The sequence below is a fragment of the Papilio xuthus genome, unplaced genomic scaffold, assembly GCF_000836235.2.
Source record: "Papilio xuthus unplaced genomic scaffold, Pxut_1.1 DF829673.1, whole genome shotgun sequence".
NCBI lineage: Eukaryota > Metazoa > Arthropoda > Insecta > Lepidoptera > Papilionidae > Papilio > Papilio xuthus.
This window is the reverse complement of record NW_013528976.1, coordinates 290,303-316,531: the sequence shown is the minus strand read 5'-3', so window position 1 is coordinate 316,531 and position 26,229 is coordinate 290,303. Positions and strand designations below refer to the sequence as shown.

The window sequence follows — 26,229 nt, the reverse complement described above, 5'->3', positions numbered from 1 at the left end:
TTCCATTTTGTCGTACTTGACTACTTGATACTACCCGACAATAATGATAAATGTGGTTACTAAATAACGTTTAATTGTAAAATAACGCATGAAAAACAATATATGTGCTTTAAAAATCTGTGCTTAAACATAAAAATATGGCAAATACTTAACTTTTATGTACATTAATTGAATATCTACCAACGCCATTAGCTCATACAAGTGTTGTGACAAGTGAATATTTCATTAAATTGGACTATAAAACTATTCAAATGGATTAAGTTAACTAAAACGATGTAGAAATTGGTTTATTACTGAAATAGTAATGCATGGTAGTTTCAAAAAAGGAAGGAACGAGAATGTCAGCGTCAGGTACCGCCATATTTTTATTAGGTTTTATAATACGCAATACGTAATGTGAGAAAAGAAATATACATATAGATTTTGAATAATATTATAGGTTTTGTGATCTTTTAACTAACGTATTGTGGGTAGTTAAAAAGATGCATAAAATTATACTACTCAAAAATAATTTTATTACGTAAATCGCCCCTTATGAACAACATATATAAAATAAAGAAGGAATTTTACATAGATATTAAATTTATATTAACATTTTTAAAATGTTTATATAACCTAACTTAATATGATGAAATTGACATAGCCTCATTTCGTTAAAAAGTTAAATGACGATTTTAGTACCCATCTTGTTATACAGTTATTTATATACTTGAAATAAGTAAGATAATGCGTAGTTTACATGTAAAATTATAAAATTAATAGTTATTTGGTTTAAATTCTTGAATTTTTCATAATATGTAATTATGATTAATATCCTGGTAGAGTAACATAGGAGACAAACATAAAATAGATTTTTATTTACATATATGATTTTGAATTACTTTAAAATTTACTCTGAGGCAGTATTTTAGCAACAAATGGTTGCTTGTTTTTGCTATCCAGTATAAAAAAATGGTATAAAAAATTTCAGGTTAACAACTATAAAATGAGAGGTTAAAATCTAACAATATGGAAGACAATTCACAGATTGCGTTCAACGTAAATGTCAAAGTGGAAAAAATAGAGGATGAAAACACACAAGAAACAAATGAAATTAATGAAAACACTGACAATATTTGTACAGTGAACACAAGAGATAACAAAAAGACATTCTACACTCAAGTTATTAGTATAGATGATTCCGAAGATGAGAATACTAATTCCGCTACAGAAGAGTCAATATGTAACCGAGAGGATAATTTGTGTGAATTTCCATCAAGCAGCGGGATACATAATGAAACAAGTAATGACTTAGGTATGTATAGATTGTTTTATCACAGTTAAGTTAGGCAAAGTATCTGCAATAAATTGCAAAGATGTCTATGGGCAGTAAACACTTAGCTATTTTGATGAATTTATATGGCCGCTTGCTCAAAAAAAAATTGTATATACTAGCTGTTGCATGCGACTTCGTCTGTGTGAATTAAAAAACTTTAAAAGTAGCCTATTTATTCTTCCAGTATATTTTACATCTATGTCAAATTTCACCAAGATCCATCCATCCATCTGAACATTCGCATTTATAATATTACCAGCTGTTGCCCGCGACTCGGTTTGCGTGAAAAAAAATTTAGCTGTAATAATATTAGTAATATATAAAAGGCAGTTATCCTAGAAACCGCGCGCATCGTGAGAAGGTTCCTGTCTCTGCAGCCCTCACCACTGGTTGTTTGACTCATGGGATTCCGCAGCCGTTGGTGTTCTGTTTTTATTATATGTTTTGTATATTTTTTTGGATATGAAATGTACTATATTAAAAATATGATAAATAAGAAGATTAGTAATATAATTGTCTTTCTGTTTCAGAGAATGATAAGAAATTCTATATCATTCAAAAGAATACGTTACATACATTAACAAAAGAAACGATATTCAAAGGTATCGAAGAGCAATCAAGATTGTTAGAAATTAAATCTGATTTCCTTCTAAATGATATCATAAGAAATTATCATCAAAAATATTATAATCCAACACGAACTATACATGAGAATTTATTGGATAAAGCCCTTGAATTATGGAAAAATTGGTATAATAATTTTCCGAGAGTCAGAAATACACCTGTTTTATACAAATGTTACATTTGTAATAAAGGATGGTGGAGATTAGATCCGTTCAGACAACATATTATAATACATAAACATCCAAATTTAATAATAACCCTCGAAGAAATCGGTCAAGAATCAAATATAATAGCAAGTATTGGTTTTCCTAAGAAAAATAAATTAGTCACAGTGAATTCAAACTGTTGGAAATGTAATAAACCTTTATGGAATCATGCATTGACTAGATACTCCCCGGAGATATACAGTTGTAAGCTATGTAAGATGCAATTATATACATGTTTGGGTTTATCTCAACACGAAACAACATGTAAGGTTAATTTAAATGACAGCACAAGAATGTTATGTACTATATGTACTATGTATTATTCCACTGAAGATAAATTATATAGGCATATGATTTTATATCATTCACCTAAATCAGATGAACCAGCGATAACGAATCCTAAAATATGTAATTTATGCGAAGAGAAGTTTTATATATCATCATACCATGATTGTCCGAAGCGGCCTAAATTATATAAATGTCAATATTGCTGGAATAAATATATATCAAAGACATTTTTACATTTACATATGTCTATGAATAAAAATTTCAGCACATGTCTGGATTGTTTGAAGAAATTTAAACAGTGTTATTTAATTGAACATTTGTTGCACCATTCGAGGAATTATCAAGTGGTACAATATTGTTTAAAATGTAAAAATAATGTGCTTTATCTTGACAATGAATTGTTTTTAACTCATATGATTAATCATGGAAATTCTACGCTAAGAAGACGTTATACTATAAAGGTATGTTATAATTTTTATAATAGCTTTTGCTCTTTCTTCTTTACTTCTATTTACATATTGTCTTTATTTCAGACGATGTTACCTTTGAAATGCATAAAGGGCGAGATAGCTGACAATGTAATACCGCTACAAATATATGGTAAGTTTTGATAAATGCATATTTAGTGAGTGATTAAGCAATTGACTTGTAAGCAGGTCCTGTGTTCATGTACCAATGTGTTTTTACATATGTACATTTATCGTATGTTTGTTACGGTGAAGGAAAACATAGTGATGTTGCATATATCACGTCCCCACTGAGGGGCTTGGAGCCTACACTAAGTTAGGGGTGACTAGGTCATAGTCAACCACGCTGACTGAAACTGAAATGCAGGTTGACTTCACACATATCTTTGAATTTCTTCTCAGATATGTGCAGCATCACGATGTTTTCCTTCACCGTAAGAACATCGGATAAATGTACATATGTAAATCGGAAATGGAAAGACACATTTGTACATGGCGGGATTCAAACCCACGACCTGCAGATTCCAAGTCAAGTACTTTACCCCTGAGCTACCGACGCACTCAGTCAAAGATATGTGTGAAGTCTTACACTGGACCAGCATTCACTATCACATAATCTCACTTAGGGTAGCCTCTAACCACTCAGTGGGGATGTATATTGAGCTGATGATGAGTTTTTGTTATAATAAAATGAAATTTTTAAATAATAATCAAAAAAAAGTAATATATATCAGTTTGATAAGAAACCGCTATAAGCGAGGGTTTGTCCAGTCTGCACACCCTTTTCTTTATAAGGAAAGGATGGGAAGAATAGAATAAATTTATTTCACAAAAACACGTTAGAATAATATACAGTGAAGTATCTTGCAGACCCCGAACTAGGCTGAGCCTAGTTCGGGGTCTAGGAGTGCACTAGTCATAAACAAAATAACAGTACGTACATATCATGTAAAACTAAGCGTGAAAGTGGACTTTCTGGATGAGAGGATGCATGGAAAGGGAAGATGTTTTTTTATGTGCATCCTCTCCGTAGATTAAAGGTAGGCAACGCATATGCAATTGCGTATGTCTATGGGCAACGGTCACTTCGCTATTTCAGCGATTTCAGGTGGTCAGATGTTATATAAAAAAATATATATATATATAATCAATTGTCTTATTTATTTCAGATAAACTGCTATATAAATATCTTGCAGATGTAGAATATATGAATTATTCACCAATTAAAATAATTGCCTTAATAAAGAGGAATAAATCAAAACTATGTATAGAAGATTATAAAATTAAAAAAACAACAGAGAAAACATACACAGAAATAACAAATGAAGAAATTCAGAATACTCCGGAGCATGATGAAACCGAGGCAACAGAGACTAACAATATAATTAAAAATGATGCAGATTCTGATTATGAACCAGATAGTTATGCAATTGAAACGCAATTAGATGCAGAAATAAAAAGAGATATAGAAATTGAAGAGCAAATATCGAAAGTGTTCAAAGCATCCAAATGTTATAAGAAATTTCTTGATAAAGAAGCCAGTGATCCGATTGAAGATATTTATGACAATGATGTTTGTATAATTGTTAAAAATGAAGAAACTTTAGTTATTTCAGATTCAGATGATGAGAAAACTTTGGAATTAAATGATGGAAAAGATAAAGGGAATCCTAATATTGATATGGAAAGAGTTGGATCGGATGTTGATATATTAGAATCTAATTTTAATAATGTTACAGTGAAAATAGAAAATTGTGATTTTAATGAAGAGAAATCTAATAATAGCGTTGAATTTAAACACGAATATGTTGAAAGTATGAAACATATAAAAAAAGAAGATTCCATAAAAGAAGAATATGAAGATGTAACAGATGGAGTTATGGATTTTTTCAATGGTGTTAACTTAGATTTCAATACAAACGTTAAATCTGAAACTTGTACGAACGAATGCGATATAGATTTAAACGATTGGAAGATAAATGAAATATCCAGTATTAAAAAGAGAAAAATAGTAAAAAATACAAAAAGAACGTGGAAATATGATTTGACAACTTATTTTTGCTCGGACTGTACATATAAAGGATGTTATAAAGACTACATCAATCATTTAACAAGATGTAAAAAGAAACATCCTAATTGTACTTATTGTAAGAAGACATTTGACAATATCGATGAATATTTAACACATTTCACGGAACATAAGTTGAGATATCTCTCATGTCCGCAGTGTTTGAAGAATTTCACATTATTACGTTACCTTAATAATCATATAATATTACATATAAACGAATTATTCGTTAATATACCAAATGAAAGGGAACAATATATTGAAAATAAGCCGTATATATGTTTGTTGTGCGAAGAATTGGTTGATATTGATAATTTTTTCACACATTGGGAATCACATTTGGAATTAAACGAGGGTGGTGTTGCGGATGAAATGTCAGACGGTGAGGGTGATATGAAAAGTATGATGTCACCGGAAATGGTTGAACAAGCTTTAGGTAAGATGTTAAAAGATTAAAATTTTATTAATATTATGCTAATGTTTACATAGATGTATGTTTGAAGGCGTCGGTGGCTCAGGTGTCAAGCATTTGACTTGCAATCTGCAGGTCCTGGGTTCGAATCCCGAAATGCACCAATGTGTCTTTCGATGTCCGATTTGCATATGTACATTTATCTGACGATCTTACGGTGAAGGAAAACATCGTGATGCTGCACATATCTGAGAAAGTCAATTGTGTTAAGTCAACCCGCACTTGGCCAGCGTGGTTGACAATGGCCTAGTCACCCCTAACTTAGGGTAGGCTCCGAGCCCCTCGGTGGGGACGTATAGTGAGATGATGACGATGATGTTAGTAGGCATCTCCGGAACGGCTGCATGGATCTCAATTAAACTTGGTATAGGTGTAGAACATAGCCTATAAAAACACATAGGCTAGTAATTATGTTTTCTTTAATTCAGCGCAGACGCAGTCGCGGGCGACTCCGAGGTAGTTTTAAATTAGATTGTTTAGAAAATTAATGTTTTGATCTGATACAGAAACTTGATGAAATTTAGCACAACTGTAGAACATAGTCTGGAAGAATACTTATAATTTTTTAATTACTGCGAACGGAGTCGCAAGCGACAGCTAGTATCGCAATATTCAACAGTGGTAGAGCCCGCTTTAACATCTTCGCACGAATTGGCCCGGTTCGCCCGGTGTAATACCACGACCACACAGAAGACAGGCGTCAAGTGGAAGCAAGTCCGCGTTTCGTCTGATGAGTGTGCGTCCCGGAGGCCTAATTTAGTCCTCTTTTCCTTCCCATCCTTTTTTCTTATAAGGAAAGGACAGGAAGTGGAAGCGGACTTTCCGGATGAGAGGATGCATGGGACGGAAGGTTATTTTCTTTCTGTGCATCCTCTCCTCCGTCGATTAAAGGTAGGCAACGCATATGCAATTGCGTATGTCTATGGGCAACGGTCACTTCGCTATTTCAGCGATTTCAGGTGGCTGTTCGCTCGTTTGCCACCTTTTGGTATGAAAAAATTCTAAAGTTAATACTTTAATTGATTTCAGAAATCCTATTGGACAATGCAAGAAATAGTAAGAACAAAGTATGCATTGTTTGCTCCAAAAACTTTTCAAGGAAGAACGACAGTAAGCGACATTTGATTGAACACTTATTACATGAAGCCAAAGTGAATATAGCTGAAACTAATGCAAAGTTACGTTGTCCAATGTGCAACGTGGACATCCGGGAGTTACCAGCATGGAGACAGCATATGCGGGATCATGCTCAACTAAAAGTGTATCGCTGTAGTTTGTGCCCTAAAAAGTTTTGTGATTCAAGTAACTATAGTAAACATAGGAAAGTGCATAACCAACATAAATATATATGTGATTTGTGCGGTGGAAAGTTTTGTGCTAAATCAAGTATTATAAAACATCTCGCGGTATGTATATTTTCAATTTAAAGTCTTTTTCCACTAAAGAGTTATCTGTACACGACTAAAGCTATAGTCTGTAACTCCGTTCGCGCGGAATGAAAAAAAGGTTCTTGACAGGCAACAAAGAGATCCTATAAGTTTCCATCTTTTTCCTTTCGACATACAGAACCCTAAAAAAAGATTAATAAGTAGCCTATTTCTTTTAAGTAATGCCCTACATCTGTGCCAAATTTCATCAAGATCTGTTGAGCTGTTCCAGAGATACCTTCAAACAAACATCCATCTAAACATTCATATTTAAAATATTAGTAAGATTGCCTTATTCCTTACAAGTTACCTTCGTAAGAACTTCATTACATATAAGGAATAAAACAATCTTATTAAAATAAATGCGAACATTTGGATGTTATTAAAAGATATCTCCAGAACAGCTCCACAGATCTCGGTGAAATTTACACAGATTTAGAACATATTCTAGAAGAACAAATAGGTTAATTCTCAGCAGATGGAGTCGCAGGCGACTGCTAACTGGTATAATACCAGCGGTTGACACTGTACTTCCAATACAGCTATTCTCTTAGTGGAAATAAGGTCTAAAATGATGTTCCATATCAATTTTTTTTGTTTTTTCACCTGTAGGTCCATGAACCGATGAATCCGATGTCTTGTACTGAATGCAATAAAACATTGTGTTCAGAATACGCCTTGAAACGACATATGCGTGTTAGGCATTCGATGTATCAGTTTGCTTGTCCCGTATGTAAAAGGAAGTTCGGTACATGCAAACAGAGATGGGATCATATGTGGAATAAACATAAAATAAGAAAGTTCGTAGCGGACTGTCCCATTTGTAATAAACAATATAGAAGAATTATTGATGTTAAAAATCATATGAAATCGGAGCATGGGTAAGATGTTTTTTTTTTACGAGATTTGGGCAAATTTTTGTCAGGTATAGGGTGATCTGGGACATCAGGAAATGCTAAGCATTGCCTTTAAGTAAATGGATTTTTATTCACACTCAGAGTTAATGTTCCTTAGTGTAGATTTCTTAAGTCTGCTTATTTATGTTTGTCTCAATTTTTCATACAGTATTTATTTCATTATTACGAGTCCTTCATTCGTAGAAATTGGACCTATTTTTTAATTTTTTTTTCTTCATATTAATTTATATTCGTATTAATTAATATGTTTAATTTTATAATTACAGCATAAAAAAAACTGAAGATTTTTATAAAATAAGAAACTCGAATGTGCAACGGAAGAAAAAGGCCGTCAACACGGAAATAACTAATCTTCCCGCTTGTAGTAAATAACGAGGTATTTCCTTAGGATTTTATTTTTATACCAACAAAGTTATCTGGACCAGCCTAACTAACCATAATTTAAAAAAAAAATCAGCTCGCTAGCGCCCCTATGTCAATGTCAAAAAACTGTCAAAAGACATTTCGTAATGTTACTAAATAGGAGCGTCGATGGCTCAGGAGTTAAGCACTTGTAATCTGCATGTCCTGGGTTTGAATCCCGCCATGTACAAATGTGTTTTTCCATTTTCGATTTACATATGTACATTTATCTGACGTTCTTACGGTGAAGGAAAACATCATGATGCTGTACATATCTAAGAAAGTCAATGATATGTGTGAAGTCTTGCACTTGGCCAGCGTGGTTGACTATGGGCTAGTCATTAACTTAGGGTAGGCTCCGAGCCCCTCAGTGGGGACGTATAGTAAGCTGATGATGATATTTTAGTACTTTTAGACATTAGTTGGAATAATTTGCCGCAAGCGCGCTTTCGTAACAAAGTCTTGTATCAGATGTAGTGAGGGAACATAAACGTTGATATTTTAATAAGGCTAGTGTTGCGATACACCGGCATAGTGCCGGATTTTCTTCCTAACAATACAAAGAGAATCTTGACACTTTTTGATATTGTCATGGGGGCGTTAGTGAGCTGTCATAATTTAATTTGACTTATGAGGTCATAACTTTGCTTATAGACTTTAGTGCCTTGTATTTAATACACTGACTTGTTGGCTTAGTGGTTAAACACTTGTAAGCAGGTCCTAGGTTCAAATCCCGACATGTACCAATGTAAGAAATGTACATTTATTTTATGTTGTTACGGTGAAGGAAAACATCGTGATGCACATATCTGTATCTGTTCAGCATTCACTATCACATAATCTCACTTAGGGTAGACTCTGAGACTCATAGTGAGGGTGATAATGCTGTCTCTATTTTGTGAAAGAGAATGAAAGAGATAAATGAAATAGACATAATGTTGTTATGAATAAGCTAGAAACTAAGCGAGAGTCGTTATCCGAACTTTGGGGCTTAGACAAAGTACATTCGCTATAAAGCGATTCCATAGCGAACTTCAAGAATGTATTTAACTGAGGCGCGACAATCACGTGACTTATCCGTTCACGTGTTATTACCAGTTCTATACTTTTTAAAGTTTGAAGTTTTCTTCGGAGTAATCACTTTGTCAAACCTCCTTAAACCTCTATAAGCGAGAAACTTTGTTTAGATGTGAGATTTTAAGCGAGAAAAATCGCTTTTGGACTCTCGCTTTAGAAATTGCTAATAGGTGTAGTTTTTTTTTTAAGTTTTTACAAATAAGACATAACTAAATATGAAATTTCTATATCCTACATAAAGTAGACATTTTTTTTTATATAAGATTTCTTTGTTTTTTTTTTTTTTTTTAAATAGGAATGCGTATCGTCTATAATAATTATTTTGCTTATAAATTGTTTTATTCTGTGATAGAAAGTGTGTGTTGTGATGTGTTTGTTTTTCAGTAATTTAACTTTATTCCATCTCGAAAACTAAAGTATATTGTGGGTTTCTGAGACTTAAATCTCCCGGTTAAATATATTATCTATATTTTGATGTGGACTGATAGAGTTGTATGGAGGAGTACATGTGCCAACCCTCTGTATGGATAAGGGCTGATAATAATGAACTTCAATCGACGGAGGAGGGGATGCACAGAAAGAAAATTCCCCGTCCCATACATCTTATCCGGGAACTCCACTTCTACTTCCCATCCTTTCCTTATAATAAAAAGGATGGGAAGAGATTTTTGATTTCAGAAATCTACTATGTATTATTTAGGGTGACAGTTTCTACACAGTTAATTAGTGATGGGTATAGTTACTAAATTGTATTCAACCTAACCGCAAGCTTAGAATATTGACTCATTCACGGTTTCTCTGATCCTTTGGGCATAAATCCACTGGGATGTAAATGAACTGTGGGTTTCTGAGACTTAAAATCTCCCGTTTAAATAGTTATTTCTGTTTTGATGACAGGGATGACAATATGTTTTTTTATATATATAGAGAGAGAGAGAGAGTCACAGAAACTTACTATATACAGTGAAACTTGGTTAAGTGGGACCTGGATAAGTGAGAAACCTCCATAACTGGAACTCATGCTGATTCTACCCACAAATTCCATACGTAATTCCAAGTACGTAATTACAAATTTACTCCCCTACTAATTGAACCCTCTGTAAATGAGACAGATATTCATTTATAGCTCTATATCTGAGACACTGAGTAAGTGGAATACCTCTATAAGTGAAACGACATTGCAACGGTCCCTTGATTTATTTATTTATTTAAAAACTGAATACCATCCTTACAGTATACAACCAATTTGACACTATACACACTTTACATAACAGTTTATACGATAACATATTTTATAATAACAGTAAATAACATATAACAATGATAAATAATAAAAAAATACATAGATAAACAGTGCAAGAATATATAAAGGCGTAACTAAACATCAATATTCAAACGTCTTCCACATATCTGTACTCAGCCTCTGTGAATTTCGACTCGCTGCAACTAAATAGATCTATATCTCTAGATATGATGAGAAGCCGTATAGCCGTATGTCTCACTTAACCAGGTTTCACTGTATTAGGTATATATATAAGTTCTTATTTATTATTATTGTATACTATTAATGTATTATTTTCATTTATTCGTAAGCATGTATTCATATATTTAATGGAATTTAAAATAAATCAATTGTTTTATTGTAGAATAAAATTTATTTCGTGTGATTTTTAATATGACAATTTTATATGTACCTTAGTGTTACCACTTTTTATATTAGAAAGCAAACGAGTGAGATGTTACCTGAATTCGCTGAAATGGCGAAGTTACGTCTAACCTTAAACCTGCAATTGCAGATGCGGTGGATGTTTAGAATTTTTTTTATCTCTTCCTATATCCCTTGTCTATCAAATCAGTTTCCTTTTCCCATCCTTTCCTTATAAGAATGGTAAGGGAAAGAGGAATAAAATTCTAATTTTGTGACGTCACAACTATCAAATCGACAAAAGTAAGGTCAGAAAAACACGATATTATTATAATGAATTTTATTTTCAAATTAATTGTAGATCGAGCTCAAATTTTTTGCTCAAATCTGTACTTTCTTGGATGTATGTTTGTTAGAAGTTATCTCCAGAACGGCTGCATAGATCTTGCTGAAATTTGTCATAGATGTAGAACATAGTCTGGAACAGCACATAGACATTTTTTTTTAATTCCTTGCGGATAGAGTCGCCGGCGATCGCTAGTTTATTCATAAAGTCCTACAGATTGTTCGTCCGCTCTTTTCTCGCAAACTTCTTTCAGATGTCTATTTAGTTTGCTGTTACCCTGAAAATTAAAATAATTAAAAAAAAAAAAAACTAGAATAAGATTCAACTTTTATCTGATTTGTTTCGTACCTTAAAACTTTTCCCGCAAAGATGACAGACACGTCTATCAGCAGGTAGTCGTCTAGAGGTAGTTTTCTGTAGTGTAGTGTCGGAGTGCGCTCTCCTCTCGTGACACTCCAGCGCCCTCTTGTGAGGTAGTACACGAGGGCATTTGCCACATTCGAAACTACGAAAAAAATAACTGAATCATAAATAGATGGTTCTGCAATTTTTGAAAATAGTTTTGTAGTTTTTTCCCTAAGTGTGGAAACTATTAAACTTATTTTGATTTTGTATATTATTGTTATATTATAGAAGATTGCATGTAGCTGAAATGCGTATGCTGAGATGGATGTGTGGTGTGACAAGAAAGGAAAGTTAAAAATGTGTATATTAGAGGAAGTTTGAAAGTAGCGCCAGTGATCGAGAAATTGAGGCGTATAAGATACGATTATTATTGCTCTAAGCTACTTGCTCAACAATTTTCAGACATATCGGTAAAGCAATTCTTGAGTTATAAATAGTGTAACTAACACCACTTTCTTTTATATATATTAATTGCTTTAAACTTTAAGCCTTCTATATAAAAAACTTACACAGTTTGTTGATGATTTAAACTGTTACGTCTATGTGCTAACAAACTCTTCCTTGTGGAATAGCTCAGTCCGCAAGTTGTACAGTAATGTCTCTCCCCTGTCATCTGATGTCTCTTCTTGTGCTGGTTCAGTGTGTACGGACTGCTGTATACCGCTGAACATATTTCACATGAGAATTTCTTCTTTAAATGCTTTCTGAAATCATATTTAGTTGTTGCCTGTAAATCTGTCTGCGCGGTGTTAGAAACTTTGTCATTAGTCTATGTGTTCTTCCAGACTATGTTCTACATCTATGACAAATTTCATCAAGATCTATGCAGCTGTTCCAGAGATATCTTCTAACATACATCTGAACATTCGCATTTATATATATAAAAGAAAGTGGTGTTAGTTACACTATTTATAACTCAAGAACGTCTTTACCGATATGCCTGAAAGAACCAGGAGACGGACATAGGATACTATTTATTAATTTTTTTCGAATTTATGCCTTGAAGAGCTGCTTTTTATTTAACTTACTAATATTATAAATGCGAATGTTTAGGTGGATGTGATGTGGATGGATGGATGGGTGTTTGAAGATATCTCTAGAACGGCTGAACGGATCTCGATTAAATTTGGCATACGTATAGAACATCTGAAAGAACACATAGGCTACACTGATTCAGTTTTCTTATATATCCACGCGGACAGAGTCGCGGGCGACAGCTAATTTATAATATTAGTGTGATTGCTACAATAAGGGATGAAGTCGCGACAGCTAATTTATAATATTAGTGTGTGTGCTACAATAAGGGGTACGGAGTTTTGTAGTCTTTTTTGAAATGGCATCAAAAAATAATGCTCTGCCTTAGTGTTAACACTCGCGAAAATACTTACAACATATGTGTTCTGACAGCTGCCTGGTTACGACATGTCTCCCCACACACTGAACAAGGGAAAACCCTGCCAGTGCGAGAATTATGTACCCGTCTCAAATGCTGTTGTAATCCACTTGTGTCCCTAAAACAACTTTATATATATAACTAGTGTTGGTGATTTCGTCAGAAAAAATCTAGACTATAGCATTCTCGCGTACATCCAGCTACCTTCCAGTCAAAGTTTCGTCAAAATCTGTCCACACGTTCCCGAGATTATAAGCAACAAACACAAACTTACAGACATACAGACAAAATAATGTTATAAATTATAATAGTTTTACCGTTATCAGAGTAATAGTAAATATATATATACTAGCGGACTCGACAGACGTTGTCCTGTCTACACGTCTTTAATTCGGAAATTATTTAAAATTTGACACTGCGATGGTAGCGCCGTCTGTCGGATCCAATGTAAAACATTCCAAAATCAACAACTACTAATAAATTAAATATTAATTAAAAAACATTGTCCAGCGGACAAAATTGTGAATCTAAACCATTCTCAGATCCCCTTGAACACACACAAAAAATTTCATCAAAATCGGTCCAGTCGTTTGAGAGAAGTTCAGTGACATACACACTCACAGAAGAATTATATATATAATAAAGATAGACGTATAAAGGTGTACTATGTCCCCTCCCCTGTCCTTTAAAGGTGTATACAGACTAGGAATCAAATGATGTACAACAAAGCAGTTTGTGTAACGGTCCTTAAACACGTAAATTCTCATACAATATCGCCATCTCTCTCACACTTATAAGGAAAAACAGAGATAGCAATACCACGTAAAATTCAAAATAATCTTAAACAAAACTCACTTGAACAGATTAGCACACAAATGACACGCGACATAATCACCTCCAACACTTTTGTAACACTCCCCAGCGTGCTTCGTTCTCGCTCTGGGACGTAGTAACGCATCACAACGTATACAACGATATCTCTCTGAATGTAACGCTGTATGTGAACGAAGTACCGCGTGAGTTGCGAAACGAAGAGTGCAAAGTGAACAACGGTATTCACCATTAGACTGGAATATAAAGTTTTATAAAAATAAACATAATTAGTAGTCTATGTGTTCATCCAGATTATGTTCTATATGTATGACAAATTTCATAACAATCCATGCAGTCGTTCTGGTGATACATACATCTAAACATTCGCATCTATGTATAACATTACTAATATAAGCTAATGTTTAATGGATGGATAGATGTTTGTTAGAAGGTATCACCAGAACGGCTGTATGGATAGTTATGAAATTTGTTATACATATAGAACATAGTATGGAAGAACACATAGGCTACTAATTATGTTTTTTTAATTCAGATCGGACGGAGTCGCGGGCGACAGCTAGTACTATGTAATATTATAATATAAAAAATAAGGAATTGTTCGTTTGTTTATTTGCATTGGATAGACTCGGAAACTACTGAACTGATTTGAAATGATAGTTGGGAAGCTACACTATCCCATGCTGACATGGGATATATTTATCACTAGTTCTTTTTAATTTCGAGTGGACAAAGTCGCTGATAAATGCCTATCTTAATAATATTATAAATGCGAATGTTTAGATGGATGGATGTTTGAAGTTATCTCCAAAATGCCTGAACAGTTGTTGATGAAATTTGTCATACATATAGAACATAGTCTGGAAGAACACATAGACTACTTAATTTTTTTTTTAATTCCTCACAGACGGATTCATGGTCAATTGCCTAGTATCTTGTAACCTTACCTCTTCATGTCTCATCATATGAGTCTGATATGTATCTTTGAATAAAAAACCCAAAGCGCAGTTAAAACATTTGAATTCAGATTCCAAATAATTCTTTTGTTTTCTATTCCTTTCTAATTCAGCTTTCTGTTGTTCTACACTTAATACAATCTTTTCGAAACCTTTCTTCTTTGATTTTTTCATTTTCTTTTTAATATTAACATCTTCTGATTGTGGATCTTGTTTATCAAAGGTTACGTCAATTTCTTCATTGCTATCATTATTTTCATCATTAAATTGTTCTTTATCATTGTAATAATTATTGTCGAATTTGATAGAATCATTATGTTCACTGTCTACCAAAGATATACTGTCAGTTTGTTCGTCTTCTAATTTTATATATTCTTGATCGCTTTGACTATTTATATAGTTAATATATTTTTTATTATTTATATCTTGGCATTCGTTATCTGTGCATAATATTTGTAAATCTATATCAGTTCTTTGTAGATTTAATGTACCTTTTTCACTGAAAGAAAATATTAATCATACTATTATAAATATGAAAGTTTAGATCAGTGATTCCCAAAGTTTATGACAGCCAAAAAAAAATGTTTTTGGTTAAATAGAGTGAACAAGCTAAAGATGCACTTAATGTGAATATCTGGAGCAAAGTAGGAACTGCAGCAATGCATTGGACTTTAAAGAAAGCATACTCTTTTCTTGTAGGATTGATAGGTTGGGTTGTTATGACACTTGAGAGCGAGGGTTAATCAAGATTTTTACCATTAAAAAATGTAATTCATACCGAAATAGTACTGGATACTCCAAACTTCTTTTTAGACATATGGATCTGAACCAGGCTAGTTTATTTAGAATGTGGCAACAGATGTGACATAGATGTGAATCTGAACATAGCTGAAAATATATGAAAATTTTAATCCTGGTTTTATTAGGTTCGTAAGGAACACGAAATTAAATATAGTTTTAAATGATTTACCAACATTCATTCCGATGACTTCTCTGTATTTTTCTCTGATTTCTTCATTTGTATCAGAATTTACTGTGCTATGACATATAAAACACAAAAATGAAGACATTTTTTATATTCTATTCTATTCTTAAGAGAACTTTGTTTACCTTAACACCATAAATAATTACAATAGGTAAGTTATTGTAAAGTAAATTATAAACGAGCGTCAATAATAAAAATGTAAACAATTGTTTTGACTTTGACGTTTAACTGCAAAGAGTATATAAAATAATGTTTAACTGATTGATAGATTTTTGTAGAGTATAAATTCAATTTCTTTATTAAATTATATAACAGACTATATATTGTTAATTTTTTTTATCGTAATATTATGAAGTAAAAGTAACAATAAAGCAGTTGTGTAAGTAAAATACAAATATTTAAGACTTTTCAAGTAACTAAAGGGACATTATTCAACACAATCTTAGTATTAAATCGAGTCAATCGACATTGATAATGTCTGTCTTATTTTTTTAGTTTTGTATTTATATTCGCTACTATATAATATTTATAGGGCACAATAAAAATAAATCTATTTACTGCTATCTACTACTTTTTTTAGGTAAATTCTTTGTTCCTTTTAAAATATTTATGATCATCTGAAAAAAAGACAAGTAACATCGATTTTTGTCAGAGTCGATTCAATATCGCCTTTAATTTGACAACACATCATGTCACGCACTTGCAAGTCGTACATCATTTAACGAATTTTTTTTGCGCCTTGACTATCATAAAATTTTAAAACATTTCAATATAAAAAAAATAAAGGTTTTCACAGTGCGATAAAAAATTAGGTGATGTGAAATTATCCGTTTTATTAATTATGTTTTTCTCGTGACTACACCGATTTAATGTCACTTGTATGTTACATTTCGATTGTGTACCTTAATTGGTACATTGTGCAAAGCGTCGGAAACACATAGTAAATTAATTGTATGCTAATAAATAAAACAAACGTTCGTTTATTGACTTTTACCGGAGGTGAAGAAATGTTGGGCCGGTTCACATTCACGGTGAATTTCGCAACAAGACCGAGGCTGTTAATTTGATGACAGAATTTTGCGGTGTCGATAAAGTTTGTTCATGTAAGTACATTTTGTATTTGTGTAGGGTGGTGTTAAATCCAATTATAGAGAGGTGTTATGACCTATAAGCTTAGTTGTATACTTAGTTAGCAAATAAGAATCTTATTAGAATGATTTTTTCATTAAGACTATTTTTATTAGCATTTAATTTCAGTATAAAAGCGTCAGTTTACCTAGTCGGTCGAAATTTACATATTTAGGTTTTATTCCCGCCCCATACCATATTTTTTGAATTGAAGTGAAGGAAAACATTGTGATGCTGCACATATCTGAGATGAAATTCAAAGATATGTGTTTAGTTAAACTGCACTGAGCCATGCTGGTTGCCTATATACTACTATTCTTAATTTGGATAGGCTTTGAGTGTGGTGCGGACAGAGTTGCGGGCGACGGCTACTATTATAAATGCCAATGTTTGGATGGATGGATGTTTGTTAGAACATATGTCTGGAACATCAGCATGGATATTGATGAAATTTGACATAGATGTAGAACATAGTCTGGAAGACATAGGCTACTTATTAAGTTCTTTTTTAAGTCATTGTTGATATGTTGTGCATGGTATAGCTAGGGGTATAATATTTTGTTTAATGTCAGAAAAATTGTATTTGTTTTGTTTATAATTAGGTTATCTGTTGTCTCCTTAAAGCTTTTATGTTTAAAACATGAAAGTGTTGGCACAAGTATATTGTATACATAAATATTTTTAATAGAAGTTTCTGGAAATCTGGTATAGATGTTAACATAGTCTGGAAGACGACATAGGTTATTAATTAGGTTTTTTTTACTCTATATGGATGGAGTCGCCATCACCAGCTAGTGTCAGTATAAAAGAGGTCATATCAAAATTGTTATCATAGTTATCTCGTAGCTTCTCTGTATAACTTAATCTTATCATGTAAATAATCTTGTCTTTATGTACAACATATTACCTCGCATATTGAATTATTTATATTTATCAATGTAGTTTTTTTTGGATGGGAAACAGGAAAAAAGTCATATTACTTTTTTTATCGGACAATTATTATTGATATATTACCTGTCGCCCATGACTTCGTTCGGGCGGAATTAAAAAAATTAATAGCCTATGTGTTCTTCCAGACTATGTTCTAAATTTGTGCCAAATTTCATCAAGATCTATTTAGGCGTTATGGAGATACCTTCAAACAAACATCCATCCATCTAAACATTCACATTTATAATATTAGTAAGATATTGCCTTATGTTTTTTTATATTATAAGGTGGTAAAATCCATCTGAATTCACTATAATGTAGATGCATTGCTCACCTTTAATTGACAGGGGAAGGGACGCACAGAAAGTTAATATTACCCTTCCCCTCCTATGTTGAATCCAATACCACTTTCACTTATAAGAAAGTGTTTTTTTTTCAAAGAGAATGAAAGATAAAATGTGATTAAACACATTATTTCTGATTTGATGAAAACATTCATCATCATCAGCTCACTACACGTCCCCACTGATGGGCTTGGAGCCTACCCTAAGTTAAGGGTGATTAGGCCATAGACAACCACGCTGGCCCAGTGCTGGTTGACTTCACACATATCTTTGAATTTCTTCTTCCTTCACCGTAAGAACGTCGGATAAATGTACATATGTAAATAGAAAAACATAATGGTCCTGCAGATTGCAAGTCAAATGCTTGACTCCTGAGCCACCGACACTCGATGAAAACATTGCTAGTAACTTAACTTTATTTATATTAAACGAAAAAGTTAGGAAAGAAAAGTAGCTGAATATACACTTTCATAGTACAAGTCTTGTTTACATTATGCCAGTATAGTAAGACAGTAGATTGGTATCGATTGGATTACCAGTGCCAGTTAGAGTTAACGCTCTTTCAACGTAAACCACCGGTACGAAATAATTAGTACTAATTGTTCAAGGAATTTTGTGTAGTCATTATTAATGTTGATTACTACGGGTGTAATAAAATAGGTCGATTCACTATTAGTACTATTATAAAGTTTGTAAATGAATTTGCATGCCTCTCTTTGGTTGTACTTTTAGACCTCGTTTGCACTGCGCTATTAACCGCGCGTACTCGTGTACACTATGATGATGGGAATAGGTTTTAGAATATTAATATTTCCTTACTATGTTAAGGATCTTAGAAATACTTTAGTTTAGATCTGTTATGGGTAAAATTTTTCAGGTTTTTCTATTTTTTTTATACCTAATAACATTTATTTTTGTTGTAGTTTATTTAAGAGTTATTTTCTATTAAGAAATTAACACGCAACTATTATTTGTTAGGATAATGTATGCCATTTACCAGTACCCATTAGGGTAGGCGATTGGGCGATCATAGGTCTGTGAATTACAGTCTTACATAACCCTGTTGACAAACCCGGATAGGCATGGTAAAAAATTCGCCTTAGAAATTCGCAGTAGAGTGAATAGGCACTTACTAAGCTAGCGCGTACCATCTTTCGACCAAATCTCCACTTCACCAGGTGGGATCGTGGTCAAGCGGTAGCTTATAAAACGTAAAAAAAAGAAAAAAAAATCTCAAACAGCGCTAGTAAAGTTACTGTAGCTTTTTACTTTAGTGACATATATTGTCATCCATTACATTCTCTTTGATAGAAAAGAGACAAAAATATTTGTACAACGGCGCACGGTGAAGACCCAGCGTAGGCCTGAAGCATGCGTCGAACGAATTAAACGAATTGCCTGAGCAACACTTGGGTATAACTCACATCGTTTTTTGTGTCTGAATTGGCACTGTTTGCCTTGAGGAGGCATTTACACCTTCACCGGGCTTGAGGTGGCCGAGTGCAGATGCCTAGCCTAAACCTAGTTTAAGAGTAACTAAACTCGAGGGCTCCCTCAGGAACCTCGGCTCGGGCCGTTACTTCGTTATTATTACCTGATTGGGTTCACAAAGGTTTTGAAGCGGCATGTTGCCTACGTCACGCCTTCAATTGTCGCCGTTACGCGCGTGTAGTAGCGCAGTGAAAACGTGTTTTAAATGTTATTTTAAGTTAATTCTACCCACCTACCATGGAAACTTGGCTCTTTATCACACGCAATCAATCATAATAATGTATTACCAGTGACTTTATCACTGATAACACTGCCACCAGAGATCCAATGTTATCAAAATCTGAATTATAAACTTTGCGATAGTATTGTGTTGACTTTAAATTTTGGCAATTTTTTTCAAGCTTCGTATATGTATTTCAAAATGGCTGTCTACCGCAACTCTCCGCGCGGAATTTAAAAAAACAAAACGTAATAGCCTATGTTCCATTATGTTCTTCATCTATATCAAATTTCAGCGAGATCCATACAGCCTATCTGCAGTTACATTCAAACTAGTAAGGAACGATTGATGATTCTATCGCGCCTTTTTTACTATGCCTTTGGAGTCACTACTCCAGCTACACAGTTGCGAGACTGTAATTCTGTGGCGCCCCTTTCTGCCCAGTGCCCTGAACTGTTATACCCTGCCCAAATCTAACGTCGGCTCTGTAGCCTAAACGACTGAACAGATTTTGACGAATAATTTCTCATTAGATCGTATTCTTCTTTCTTTCTTTTCAAACGAGTGGCCATTTTATATCGCTGAAATAACAAAGCGACCGTTGCCCATAGACACAGAAAGAGAATATTTTCCCTTCCCATGCATCGCATCCGGAAAATCTACTTCTACTTCTCATACTTTCCTTATAAGAAAGAGGATGGGATATTCGTTCCTTCCCCTGTATGTCACAGATATCGGTTTTGTTCAGTTATGTAATCGATCAAAAGCTCTTTTTTTAATTATTTTTTACATTTGCCTTTTAAGTGTAATTACCATCGTAATAAACCTCATTTACTGATATTATTTAACAGGTTATTTTATCAGTTGTAATTTTATTCATGTATTGGTTGTTGCACGCGACTTCATGCGCGCGCAATTAAAAAACTTAATTAGTAGACTGTCCTCAGACTGTGTTCTACATCTATGACAAATTTCATCGAGATCCGTTGAGCCGTTCTCGAGATATCTACAAACATCAATCCCTCTGAACATTCCGTTTTCAGTAATAATTTATATTTAAATTTTAACATTATACAAGCTTGGATAACTTTGGTTTATTTTGGGGTTTTCCGGGACGTTTTCCCCCAAATAAATTTTAGTTTCTTCTTCCTCTTGTACATTTTACCTTTTTCTACGTACCTTGTAGCTATTAAACGTAGGCTTTTTGCAGACGTTTGTTTTGTCGTTATCGTCAAATTATTAGGCTTGTATGCCATCTGTTACTAGACACATGTAGTAGATAAGAAGATATGTGTTTAACATTGCCCTTTTGTCAGTCGATTAAAATATTCTACATGACTGGTTGTACATCTTACATCTTACTTATATTATAAATGAGAATGTTTAGATGGATGGAGTGATGTTTGATTGAAAATATCTACAGAATGGCTTAACGGATCTTGATGAAATTTGGTATACATATAGAACATAGGTTGGAAGAACACATAGGCTACTAATTATGTTTTTTTGTAGTTCCGCGCGGACGGAATCGCGTGGTACAGCTAGTTTTAAAATAGAATAAACCGTACTGACTATTCTATGACATACTTTGTAAGAATACGAATCGAATGACACCTCATTTGTCAAAATCTGTTCACTCGTTTACGATACAGGATGTTACAAATAAACTTATATAAATCTACGCGAGAACATAACCTTCCTGTATCAATCTTTGTTTAATATTAATATATACCAGAATACTGATTCTGTTTTTTGTGTCGTCGCGAATCCAGAATAAAGAATGAATGAATTATAATTTGTTGTCGACAGTCACGTGGCGTTTGTGAATATAATTTCACTGAGGCTTGGTTAATGTTAAAGAGCGTCGGTGGCTTGGTCAAGCATTTGACTTGCAATCTGCAGGTCCTGGATTCGAATCCCACCGTGTACCAATGTGTTTTTCGATTTACATATGTACATTTAGCTGACGTTCTTACGGTGAAGGAAAATCGTGATGCTGCACATACCTGAGAAGAAATTAAAAGATATGTGTAAAACCAACCCACACTTGGCCAGCGTGGTTGACTATGGCCTAATCACCCTTAACTTAGGGTAGGCTCCGAGCCCCTCGGTGAGGACATATAGTGAGCTGATGATGAATGCTTGGTTACAATCTGATGTCTGCGTGTGCCAGAGATCTAACTTTAGTCCTCATTTTCCTATCCTTTACTAAGAAAGGGATGGGAAGGTGAGGTGGATTTGGCAAAGACGAGACACGTAGTTCGTGTACTCAGTTTCTGTGTGTTCCCTTCTCTTCCATGTAATGGTAGGCAACGCATCTGTATATGCAGATAAATACAGATGGCTATTTTGGCTATGGTTACTTTGGCTTTTGCCTCTAAGAAGAATTCCATCCATCCAGTCCATGTATAATTTGCTGTCTGCCAGGACTACGCGGAATTAAAAAAAATATTAGCCTATTTGTTTTCTCATACTATGTTCTATGTCTTTGACATATTTCAGGAAACATATCCATCGATCCATACATCCGTAATTATGTATAACTTCACTCTTTAGTGTGTTATTTTTGACTTCCTTCGTGTAATGCATCAGAAAAATTTATTCGTGTTTTTTTATAACACGACTAAAGATGTATAAAGTTTACATAAACTGTTTTGTATTCAGCGAAATACTAAAAAAAACAAAATGTAAATATTAAGAGGGTTACCTTCATCAGCAATTCATATCATTCATGGTCACAACTGCGACACGAGTTTTCTGGTCTATGGAGATTAACTCCGCTGGCGCAGCGACCACCAAATCGCCTGTCATGTGCCTTTGGAACTTATCTTAATTTTATTATTTCAGGTTCATAACCTAACCTATTCCTTTAATCCTATATCCTGTAATCATTCCGTTTGGATGTAATGAAATAGTTTACTGACATTCCATTGTTTTTAATATTATTATATGTTTTTAATTAATACGAAAGATATATTTAACTATGACATTATCTTTAGCACACGTCTTTATCATTTGTTATGTTTAAAAATAAAGAAATATTATTTGTTGATAGACTCAAAAACTACTAAAACTATTTAAAAAAAACTATTTAATCCTTCATCAATCAATAAAGTAGACTATATTTTGTCTATTTTGCTATGATATATTCATTTTTGAAAAGTAATAACTTTTATTTGTAATAAATAATTACGAAAGTTTTTACATTAGTTTGTCATTTTCCTTACCAACGTAAGTTACCCTGGTTCCCTACCCTACCATCATCCAACGTCCCGATGGTGTGATCTCATCATGAGCTCCTCTCCAGCAGTAGAGCCGTCTTCGCCTTCCACCACCACGCCGTCATCGCCAGCGCTGCGGGCGGGCGATTGTACTCACTTCCACACGTCGACGCCGAATTACACGAATAAGGTAATTACACATTTGAGGCAATTACACAAATAAGTCGATTACATATGTAACATAATCTTATATCTTTAAATGAGCAATTCTTGTGTATATATATTCCGAGAATCTCGGAATCGGCTCCAACGATTTTCATAAAATTTAGTATATAGGGGGTTTCGGGGGCGATAAATCGATCTAGCTAGGAATCATTTTAAGAAAATGTCATTTTATTCGTGTTTTATCGATCAATAATCAACTTAAACATAAACTTAACTTTTTCTATCGGTAAGATCGAAAAATATTATTCATATTTCATCATTTTATTAGTAATTCGTACTTAAATATAATTTACAAAAAACACAATTAAAAAAAATACCGAGCAAATCTCGGTCATCCAGATTTTAACATTAATAAGTCGATTACACACATAAGATCATTATCTATTAGTTATTATCTACACGAATAAGGCAATTACACAAATAAGGCAAGCATTGGACTTATTGGTTTCCACCAAGATTCCTCTTTTGGTATATATTAGTAATGTACGATGATTCTTTAGCACGATAGATAAATAAATAACTTAATCAATTACTGATAAATCTATCTTGATTATTTCAGAAACAGAACAATACACAATGGAACGTTGTATTACCCGCTATCTCGACAAATCCACCAGCCGTCGGTGAGTTAACATTTATCTTACAATTAAGTAAGTTTAACAGTGGTAGAGCCCGCTTTAACATCTTCGCACGAATTGGCCTCGCTCAGTGAAATACCACGACCACACAGAAGACAGCTGTCAAGTGCGAAGCTTTTCCAACTACAGTCTGATGAGTGTGCGTCCCGGAGGCCTAATTTAGTCCTCTTTCACTTCCCACCCTTTTTCTTATAAGAAAAGGATGGCAAGTGGTAGTGGACTTTCCGGATGAGAGGATGCATGGAATGGTAAGATATTTTCTTTCTGTGCATCCTCTCCGTCGATTAAAGGTAGGCAACGCATATGCAATTGCGTATGTCTATGGGCAACGGTCGCTTCGCTATTTCAGCGATTTCAGGTGGCCGCTCGTTCGTTTGCCACCTTACGATATAATAAAAAAAAAGTAATAGTAGGGTCAATAAGTCTTAATTAGGCTAAGCCACCCGGTGAATAGTCAAAAGAGTAGGTAAAGGTAACATAGAATTAAAGTTGATTGTTTCATCTACTAGCGGTCGCTTACGACTCCGTCCGCAAGGAATTAAAAAAACATAATTAGTAGTCTATGTGTTCTTCCAGACTACTTTTTACATCTGTGGCAAAATTAATCAAGATCCGTTTACCCGTTCTAGAGATACCTTCAAACAAACATCCATCTAAACATTCGCATAATAAGATGTTATTGCAGATGTAGCACGATGGAGGCCTACTACGAAAAGCGAGAAAGTATTTATTTCATAGACAATTCTATTACAAATTTTGTTAAATATTTTCCCAGAAATTTTCGTGCTATGCCCCCTTGTGCTAAGTGGTGTAAAAGATTTAACAGACAGGAAACATAAAGCTTTAACATTACCTTTGCCTATTCCGTCCTCGTTAAGTCAATTTTGAGGGAAAATGATTATTCGAGACATACGACTTCTATATATGGACCAGCTATGTCATATTTTGTGCTTATTTGTATATCGAATGCGGGAGATAGCTGTCATTAATTTTAATTGACTGCAAGTCAATCTGTCTAGCGGATATCTCTAAGTATGGTGTAGTTGTGGGTAACACTGTGTCATTCTATTTTTGGAGCTGAGACAACGTTGACGCCCCCGCCGCGCTCGCCTGGTGCTGCGCCCGCGCACACGCCCGCCTCCGGCGACGGCAGGGGCCATCCTCCCGACGGCACCTCTTCTGACAAGGTCAGTATCTACATGGGGGCGCTACAGTCGACTTACATTCTCTATGGGCATAAGTCAAACTAAATTATGACAGCTCACTAACGCCCCCCTCAACGTCAATGTCACAAGATCTTTTTCAGCCGTCATTTTCTAGGTCGCGATAGCAGCGTCTCTCATCAGTTCAGATGTCTTTGACTAGCTGTTGCCCGCAACTTTATTCGCGCGGAATTAAAAAACTTAGTAGCCTATATGCTCTTCCAGTCTATGTTCTATATGTATGACAAATTTCAGCAAGATCCATGCAGCTGTTCTGGAGATATCTTCTAACAAACATCCAAACATTCGCATTTATAATATTAGTAAGATTTTCTATGTATTTATTTTGCAATATGTCAGTATTTGGACTGATGATATAACCTTATCTGTTTTTAATAAATTTGTTATGTTGTTACGGTGAAGGAAAACATCGTGATGCACATATCTGAAAAAGTCAAATGTATCACATAGAGTAGACTGAGACCCTCAGTGGGGACCTTTAGTGAGCTGACGATATAGAGGAAATTAATTTACGTTGACATGTTTCCAGTCATCTGAGACGGCGGCTGGCGTGTCCCGCGCGCCTAGCACGGCACTCTCTCGCAAAGAGAGTTACAAAGCTCAGAGACAGCACTATAGAAGAGAGAAGAAGAGAGCCGCGTCCGCTCTATTGCATTCTATAGAAGATCCCACTGTTGTTGTACTAGCTGATTGGTTAAAGGTACAGTGGGAGAATTAAATTACCTACCCACTTAAAAATATAAAAAAAGCTTAATTAGTAATCTATGTGTTCTTCAAGACTATGTTCTATATCTATGACAAATTTCAGCGAGATCCATGCAGCTGTTCTGGAGATAAAGTCATAAATATGTGTGAAGTCAACCCGCACTTGGTCAGCGTGGTTGACTATGACCTAGTCGTTAACTTAGGGTAGGCTCCGAGACCCTCAGTGGGGACTATAGTGGGCTGATGATATCATTTCTAATTGACCCCTAAATCTTATAAA

General features: G+C 34.2%; 3 protein-coding genes across 8 annotated transcripts in view; 2 read left to right on the top strand and 1 right to left on the bottom strand.

The window, feature by feature from the left end:
- On the top strand, window positions 1-23,034 carry LOC106114280 (uncharacterized). Of its 2 annotated transcripts, XM_013307423.1 has the most exons (9): window positions 1-351; window positions 971-1,294; window positions 1,846-2,894; window positions 2,967-3,033; window positions 4,070-5,404; window positions 6,470-6,846; window positions 7,480-7,748; window positions 8,051-8,160; window positions 22,785-23,034. In XM_013307423.1, exons 2-8 carry the CDS (start codon window positions 1,009-1,011, stop codon window positions 8,154-8,156), a joined length of 3,489 nt encoding a protein of 1,162 aa, XP_013162877.1. In that variant the 5' UTR covers window positions 1-351; window positions 971-1,008; the 3' UTR covers window positions 8,157-8,160; window positions 22,785-23,034. The 2 variants fall into 2 exon arrangements, with proteins under 2 accessions (XP_013162877.1, XP_013162868.1); XM_013307414.1 differs by lacking the exon at window positions 22,785-23,034 and having other exon boundaries at window positions 8,051-8,377.
- Window positions 11,120-16,001, bottom strand: LOC106114309 (zinc finger and BTB domain-containing protein 41). 3 transcript variants are annotated; one of them, XM_013307464.1, is made up of 8 exons: window positions 15,814-15,998; window positions 15,618-15,727; window positions 14,831-15,338; window positions 13,908-14,119; window positions 13,048-13,170; window positions 12,169-12,363; window positions 11,603-11,759; window positions 11,120-11,531 (listed from the first exon to the last, which is right to left on the bottom strand). In XM_013307464.1, exons 1-8 carry the CDS (start codon window positions 15,907-15,909, stop codon window positions 11,451-11,453), a joined length of 1,482 nt encoding a protein of 493 aa, XP_013162918.1. In that variant the 5' UTR covers window positions 15,910-15,998; the 3' UTR covers window positions 11,120-11,450. The 3 variants fall into 3 exon arrangements, with proteins under 3 accessions (XP_013162918.1, XP_013162926.1, XP_013162934.1); XM_013307472.1 differs by having other exon boundaries at window positions 15,810-15,902; XM_013307480.1 differs by lacking the exon at window positions 12,169-12,363 and having other exon boundaries at window positions 15,814-16,001.
- Window positions 16,523-26,229, top strand: part of Orp8 (Oxysterol-binding protein-related protein 8) — a 33,795-nt gene continuing 24,088 nt past the window's right edge. For 2 of the 3 annotated variants that reach the window (XM_013307451.1, XM_013307435.1), the window contains exons 1-5: window positions 16,523-16,927; window positions 23,245-23,348; window positions 23,943-24,006; window positions 25,099-25,208; window positions 25,774-25,944. In XM_013307451.1, coding sequence (XP_013162905.1) covers window positions 16,891-16,927; window positions 23,245-23,348; window positions 23,943-24,006; window positions 25,099-25,208; window positions 25,774-25,944 — 486 coding nt within the window. In that variant the 5' untranslated portion in view covers window positions 16,523-16,890. The remainder of the gene's footprint in view (window positions 16,928-23,244; window positions 23,349-23,942; window positions 24,007-25,098; window positions 25,209-25,773; window positions 25,945-26,229) is intronic. The other variant, XM_013307442.1, reaches the window with a different exon arrangement.

Excerpts from the sequence above, each read along its gene's own strand:
- LOC106114280 (XM_013307423.1), top strand. The coding sequence starts at position 1,009 with ATGGAAGACAATTCACAGATTGCGTTCAACGTAAATGTCAAAGTGGAA. Across the intron at positions 2,895-2,966 it reads GAAGACGTTATACTATAAAG|ACGATGTTACCTTTGAAATG; the intron begins GTATGTTATAAT and ends TCTTTATTTCAG. Across the intron at positions 5,405-6,469 it reads AATGGTTGAACAAGCTTTAG|AAATCCTATTGGACAATGCA; the intron begins GTAAGATGTTAA and ends AATTGATTTCAG.
- LOC106114309 (XM_013307464.1), bottom strand. The coding sequence starts at position 15,909 with ATGTCTTCATTTTTGTGTTTTATATGTCATAGCACAGTAAATTCTGAT. Across the intron at positions 15,728-15,813 it reads GAGAAGTCATCGGAATGAAT|CTATGTTCAGATTCACATCT; the intron begins GTTGGTAAATCA and ends ATATATTTTCAG. Across the intron at positions 14,120-14,830 it reads ATATGATGAGACATGAAGAG|TCTAATGGTGAATACCGTTG; the intron begins GTAAGGTTACAA and ends TTTATATTCCAG.